At 45.5% G+C, this 7,556-nt stretch overlaps 1 protein-coding gene across 1 annotated transcript in view; it reads right to left on the reverse strand.

Annotated features, from left to right (window-relative positions):
- Positions 1–1,219: 1,219 nt before the first annotated feature.
- usp34 (ubiquitin specific peptidase 34) overlaps positions 1,220–7,556 on the reverse strand; it is a gene marked incomplete in the record, with an annotated part of 75,235 nt that continues 68,898 nt past the window's right edge. The window contains 4 exon segments of the mRNA XM_034129738.1: positions 1,220–2,830; positions 6,234–6,390; positions 6,937–7,077; positions 7,443–7,556. The exon segment at positions 7,443–7,556 is cut by the window's right edge and continues 27 nt beyond it. Coding sequence (XP_033985629.1) covers positions 2,064–2,830; positions 6,234–6,390; positions 6,937–7,077; positions 7,443–7,556 — 1,179 coding nt within the window.

Genomic DNA, 7,556 nt, shown 5'->3' on the forward strand with positions numbered 1-7,556 from the left:
ACTTTTATAATTGAGTTTTTAATCAATTAACCTAGCTTGAAGACAGAAACTGTATATTTATATATACTGTGAGGTTTGACAAAGCATAATAGCATTTAATAAATATATTAAATTAAGTGGTAAACCTGTCATGAGCACCCCCAGAGTGATATAAAATAAAAGTTTGGTACTTACATATCCACGTTCCAGACGTACATCTCCTCTGCAGAAACGTTGAAGCTGGTGTAAACATCTGGAAGCTGAAAACAATTTACTTCAATCTTTCATAAGAGGCCCTGTTCTGTCTGTTTGGGGCGTTCCTCTCCTGTAGTGTAATATAGGTTTTAGTGCATGTGAATGGTCTCAGAGGCTAACATCCCTGTGTTCCTCCAGAGGGAGTTTCTGTCCTGCCTGAAACGCCTCCATTGGACTCCTTTGTTTACTTCTGTAACATAAGCCACTTTCACACCAAGTACTTTGCCGTACTTAGTTCCCAGTACTTAGTCCCGCCGAACTCTTTAGTCTCGTAAACTGTCTTAGTAAATCGCGTTCACACCGGAATAAGTCCCTGAGGGAGGATTAGGCAAATGAAGCCGCTGACGTCACTTCTTCTTCTGCTTTGGGTTTACTGGCAGGCCGTAAACAACTTCACGGCGTATACTGCCACCCGAAGTCCCGGAGCCCCGGGTAAATCGCCAGAAGCGCCGACACCTCATCACTCCACCGATCCCACGTTTTATTTTGTGTTGCCATAAGTTAGTCTCTCTGCGTTGGTGCGCTGGGCTAATGCTAATGCTAATAATGCGAGCAAATAAAATGCCGGCTTCCAAAACCTTTTTGGGAGTTTTACGGGGCGTGGTTTGCAATCCACGCAGCCAATCAGAAATGGGAACCTTTTTCTCCCACGAAAGTACCTGCTCTCTAGCAGGGACTAAAAAGGTTCTCATGAACTAAGTTCTAGTTCCAGATATTTTTGGTGTGAACGCAAATTCCCAAGAACTATAGGAACAATTCCTGGGAAAAGTACTCCGGTGTGAAAGTGCCTATTGTGACATCACTATGTAACACCTGCGCTTCTATTGGCTAGCGCTCCAACACATTGAACATTAAAGCACGGAAACATGTCACAGGAAATACAGGAAATCTGAACCTGAAGTTAAGCAGAGAACGACCCCTTCAAACAAACACTGAGGAAATAAAGAAACCCTCACAGCTTCAGATGGATTTCAGTTCATAATCCTTCATATTAAAACTGTTTTTATTCATTTATTCTCTATTAAAATAAAATCAGAAGAAGATCAGAGCACAGCAGAAGAAGCGAAACATAGATTATGGAATGTATTTCAGTAAACAAAATAAAAGCTCCAGCTGGTCCAACATGGGGGGGCTTTATTACAACCACAGTCAAATAAAGCACCGCTTTTATATATTCATATATATATAAAGATATTTATATATATATTTATATAGTTTTCATATACACCTTCAGGCAATGACTAGAGAGGATTCTTTACAGAATCAAGTTTCTTGTGGTTCTCTTAATTTACAGGTAAACTTAGTTTCTGGATATTTAAACCACAGAAAGAGTCAAGGCAACTTTCACCTGCCTCGTTCATAAAGTACAAAACTGGCACAGAGAACGACCATTTTTATACACAGTAAAAATGCCATAAAATTAAATTACATACAGGAGACAAAAGTTCTGTAAACCTTTCCCCGTTACAGCAAACCTCAAACAAACAAATCATTTCCAAAACAAATTCAAATCAGTATAAAACACACAAAAAAAACAACGAAACGTTTCTTTTTTTGCCCTTTGAAAAAAATGTGCTGTAGCTTTTGAACGACTTTCTGTTTTCAAACGGGGAGCGCGTGAAGTTTTAAGGAGCGAAACACGGCGGGCGCCACTGAAGCTGGAGAACCGAGCGACTGAACATCAGCAGCGCGGGAACAGCGGGAAGTAAAACAGGGAAAAAACCGGAAACGTTTTTTTTTTCCTCTGAGCAGAAAAGTCAGATTTCCAGAGAGGAAGAGAGAAAAGGGGGAGGAGTTTAAGATCTCATGACGGCGGTGAGGTGATGATGTCATGAAGTGGGCGGGCCTTTAACAGACAGTTTGGTAACTATGGCGATGGTGGCCTCCACCGTCCTGTACAGCATGTCCAGCATGTCGGGGGGGGAGGAGGCGCCCGGGAACGCCTGCGGGGAGGAAGAGGAGGAGGAGGAAGAGGAGGAGGGGGCGGGGCCTATGCAGCCCTCTGGCCCCTCCCCCACAAGCCCAAGGGATGATGGGAAGGCGGCGGCACTGTCCTCAGGAAGGAGCGGGGCTAAGCTGGTCTTAGATCCCGCCTCCTTCTCTTCCTGCACCTCCTCTGATTGGCCCTCACCTCTCCTCCCCTCTTCCTCCTCATCATTGTGTCTCTCAGGCTCCTCCCCCGCCTCCTGAAGCAGGGACGACGAAGAGGAGGAGAACGAAGAGGAAGAGGACGACGAAGACGCCTCCATCTTCTCCTCTTTGGGGGAGGAGTCCATGTTGTTTCCCGAAGAGGAGGCAGTGGGGGGTCCGGGCTCGGGGGAGGGAGAGGGGGGGTCCTGCTCCGTGCCGGGGTCGATGAGGGAGGAGGAGTCTCTCGTCTCCGTGTCCGACGTCAGAGCCTCCTGCTGCTCGGGCTTCACCTCGCTGCAGGGGGGGAGGGAGGAGGAGGTGGAGGGTAGGGAGGAGGAAGTGGAGGGTAGGGAGGAGGAGGTAGGAGGGAGGGAGGAGGAGGTGGAGGGGAGGGAGGGAGGAGCCGTCTCCCCCCCTTCACTGCTCACCCTGCGACGTTTCACTGGAGTCGCTCCCTCCTCCTCGGCTGCAACACACAGAGGAGAAAACATGTTAGAGCCGAGCGGATCTGATTTAACAGTTTCTCATCTTTTAAAGGTCCCCTATTATCCTCTTCTTCATCAATATATTACAGGTCTCAGATATATACAGAGCCTGTCTCTGATTGGCTGAAACACCAAACGGATCATTGCAGCATCCCATAATCCCCTCTGTTTCAGCCCCGTTTCCAAAGTGCTGATTCTCTGTCTGTTACTTTAGATGAAAATAAGGAGCCACTCCCCACGCCCCTCTGAGAGAGATTTGGTTACAAAGAACACAATGGTGCTCTAGGAGGAGATTCAGGTGATAAGGGGGGGGGGGGGGGGGGGGTTACCTTGGTTGCTGATTGGCTAATGGTTACACAAGCCAAAACATCGTTATGACATCATAAAGTGGCCAAAATCTGATCAGCTCATTTTCAGACAGGTTTTTATAGAAATGGATCAGGACAAAAAGAGAGAGAATCTTTGTTCCTGAAACTTTCAGAGTCTCTTTCCACAGAGGGGACACATGTTGATGTAGAAGAGACATGAAGAAGAGGGGACACATGTTGATGTAGAAGAGACATGAAGAAGAGGGGACACATGTTGATGTAGAAGAGACATGAAGAAGAGGGGACACATGTTGATGTAGAAGAGACATGAAGAAGAGGGGACACATGTTGATGTAGAAGAGACATGAAGAAGAGGGGACACATGTTGATGAAGAAGAGACATGAAGAAGAGGGGACACATGTTGATGTAGAAGAGACATGAAGAAGAGGGGACACATGTTGATGAAGAAGAGACATGAAGAAGAGGGGACACATGTTGATGTAGAGGAGACATGAAGAAGAGGGGACACATGTTGATGTAGAAGAGACATGAAGAAGAGGGGACACATGTTGATGTAGAAGAGACATGAAGAAGAGGGGACACATGTTGATGTAGAAGAGACATGAAGAAGAGGGGACACATGGTGATGAAGAAGAGACATGAAGAAGAGGGGACACATGTTGATGAAGAAGAGACATGAAGAAGAGGGGGCACATGTTGATGTAGAAGAGACATGAAGAAGAGGGGACACATGTTGATGTAGAAGAGACATGAAGAAGAGGGGACACATGTTGATGAAGAAGAGACATGAAGAAGAGGGGACACATGTTGATGAAGAAGAGACATGAAGAAGAGGGGACACATGTTGATGAAGAAGAGACATGAAGAAGAGGGGACACATGTTGATGTAGAGGAGACATGAAGAAGAGGGGACACATGTTGATGTAGAAGAGACATGAAGAAGAGGGGACACATGTTGATGTAGAAGAGACATGAAGAAGAGGGGACACATGTTGATGTAGAAGAGACATGAAGAAGAGGGGACACATGGTGATGAAGAAGAGACATGAAGAAGAGGGGACACATGTTGATGAAGAAGAGACATGAAGAAGAGGGGGCACATGTTGATGTAGAAGAGACATGAAGAAGAGGGGACACATGTTGATGTAGAAGAGACATGAAGAAGAGGGGACACATGTTGATGAAGAAGAGACATGAAGAAGAGGGGACACATGTTGATGAAGAAGAGACATGAAGAAGAGGGGACACATGTTGATGAAGAAGAGACATGAAGAAGAGGGGACACATGTTGATGTAGAAGAGACATGAAGAAGAGGGGACACATGTTGATGTAGAAGAGACATGAAGAAGAGGGGACACATGTTGATGAAGAAGAGACATGAAGAAGAGGGGACACATGTTGATGAAGAAGAGACATGAAGAAGAGGGGGCACATGTTGATGAAGAAGAGACATGAAGAAGAGGGGACACATGTTGATGTAGAAGAGACATGAAGAAGAGGGGACACATGGTGATGAAGAAGAGACATGAAGAAGAGGGGACACATGTTGATGAAGAAGAGACATGAAGAAGAGGGGACACATGTTGATGTAGAAGAGACATGAAGAAGAGGGGACACATGTTGATGTAGAAGAGACATGAAGAAGAGGGGACACATGTTGATGTAGAAGAGACATGAAGAAGAGGGGACACATGTTGATGTAGAAGAGACATGAAGAAGAGGGGACACATGTTGATGTAGAAGAGACATGAAGAAGAGGGGACACATGTTGATGTAGAAGAGACATGAAGAAGAGGGGACACATGTTGATGTAGAAGAGACATGAAGAAGAGGGGGACACATGTTGATGTAGAAGAGACATGAAGAAGAGGGGACACATGTTGATGTAGAAGAGACATGAAGAAGAGGGGACACATGGTGATGAAGAAGAGACATGAAGAAGAGGGGACACATGTTGATGAAGAAGAGACATGAAGAAGAGGGGGCACATGTTGATGTAGAAGAGACATGAAGAAGAGGGGACACATGTTGATGTAGAAGAGACATGAAGAAGAGGGGACACATGTTGATGAAGAAGAGACATGAAGAAGAGGGGACACATGTTGATGAAGAAGAGACATGAAGAAGAGGGGACACATGTTGATGAAGAAGAGACATGAAGAAGAGGGGACACATGTTGATGTAGAAGAGACATGAAGAAGAGGGGACACATGTTGATGTAGAAGAGACATGAAGAAGAGGGGACACATGTTGATGAAGAAGAGACATGAAGAAGAGGGGACACATGTTGATGAAGAAGAGACATGAAGAAGAGGGGGGCACATGTTGATGAAGAAGAGACATGAAGAAGAGGGGACACATGTTGATGTAGAAGAGACATGAAGAAGAGGGGACACATGTTGATGTAGAAGAGACATGAAGAAGAGGGGACACATGTTGATGAAGAAGAGGGGACACATGTTGATGAAGAAGAGACATGAAGAAGAGGGGACACATGTTGATGTAGAAGAGACATGAAGAAGAGGGGACACATGTTGATGTAGAAGAGACATGAAGAAGAGGGGACACATGTTGATGTAGAAGAGACATGAAGAAGAGGGGACACATGTTGATGTAGAAGAGACATGAAGAAGAGGGGACACATGTTGATGTAGAAGAGACATGAAGAAGAGGGGACACATGTTGATGTAGAAGAGACATGGAGAAGAGGGGACACATGTTGATGTAGAAGAGACATGGAGAAGAGGGGACACATGGTGATGTAGAAGAGACATGAAGAAGAGGGGACACATGTTGATGTAGAAGAGACATGAAGAAGAGGGGACACATGTTGATGTAGAAGAGACATGAAGAAGGGGAATCATACATCCTGTCATGTACACAGTTACAGTAGGGCCTTTGTTATCATGTGTACTCTGATATTGGAAGAGTACATTCAGGATTTTCCCAACACTTTTAAACAGAACGTGTGTGTGTGTGTGTGTGTGTGTGTGTGTGTGTGTGTGTGTGTGTGTGTGTGTGTGTGTGTGTGTGTGTGTGTGTGTGTGTTGTACCTTTGGCCTTGTGCTCCTTGGCCTCCAGCTCCAGAGCGCTGCGCTGCTGCACACACACTCTGCATCGAGCCAGCAGCTCCTGCAGGGCGGGGCCGAGCGCCGGGTCCACGGCCTGGGGGGGGGAGACGGAGAGCAGCAGCACCAACGCCCTCAGGTCCTGGAACAAGATCCATACAAGATAAGATAAGAAGTACTTTATTGATCACAATGTGGGAAATGTTTGCGTTGCAGCAGCATCAAAGACAGGGCATTGTACATTGGAGAAATTAAAAGACTGGAAATAAACAATCCAAAATGTACACGTCTCAAATAGAAATAAAATAGCAACATGAAAAAGTTTCTCAAATCATAGATATCAGACTTCACTGTCCACACAGCATGATCTCCTTTTAGTGTGTCCTTTTTTTTTCACCTTTTCTTTCATATCATAAATAACAATAAATATTACTTAGACTACTGACACAGAATGTAGCTTGCAGAGGAGTGTGTGTGTGTGTGTGTGTGTGTGTGTGTGTGTGTGTGACTGTGTGTGTGTGACTGTGTATATGTGACTGTGTGTGTGTGACTGTGTGTGTGTGTGACTGTGTGTGTGTGTGACTGTGTGTGTGTGTGTGTGTGACTGTGACTGTGACTGTGTGAGTGTGAGTGTGAGTGTGAGTGTGAGTGTGAGTGTGTGTGTGTGTGTGTGTGTGTGTGTTCGTACAGCGTTCAGCAGGCCGCTGGTCTTGCTGAGCTCCAGGCGGTGAGCGATGAGTTCTGGCTGCAGGCTGCTCTGCTCGCTCAGCAGGTTCGTCACCAACACACTGATCAGGTTAGAGCAGCTGGGCCCCGACAGCACCTGCACCTACACACACACACACACACACACAACACAAACATATTAATGTATTTTCTAATGGCACCATCACAAATGTTCCTATACGGGTATTAAAGTCTGATCTGTGGTCTCTTGTGGTCAACATGAGTATTACAACAACAAACACTAGGATGGGGCGATTTGTTTTAATTTCTTTTAGGATACTTTTTGTAATAGTTCTTAAATCATAAACACGGGACAGAAAACAATTTAGAACAGAATTAAAAATAGTCATCAACTGTCATCATGGTCCGAACGATTCAAAGATGCTGACTAACATATAAAACATCACTTCACAAAGACATTAAGGCTGGAAAAGTGAATTCCTCCCAGTGCAGCTGTGTTTCCCGTACCTTGTGCAGGAAGCACGTGAGGAAGGAGTACGCCACGTTGTTGTTGAGGAACGTCCTCTCGTCCATCAGGATGCACTTGATGTACTCGCTGAAGGCCGGGTCCTCGCACAGCAG

Source organism: Trematomus bernacchii, unplaced genomic scaffold, assembly GCF_902827165.1.
Source record: "Trematomus bernacchii unplaced genomic scaffold, fTreBer1.1, whole genome shotgun sequence".
Lineage (NCBI taxonomy): Eukaryota > Metazoa > Chordata > Actinopteri > Perciformes > Nototheniidae > Trematomus > Trematomus bernacchii.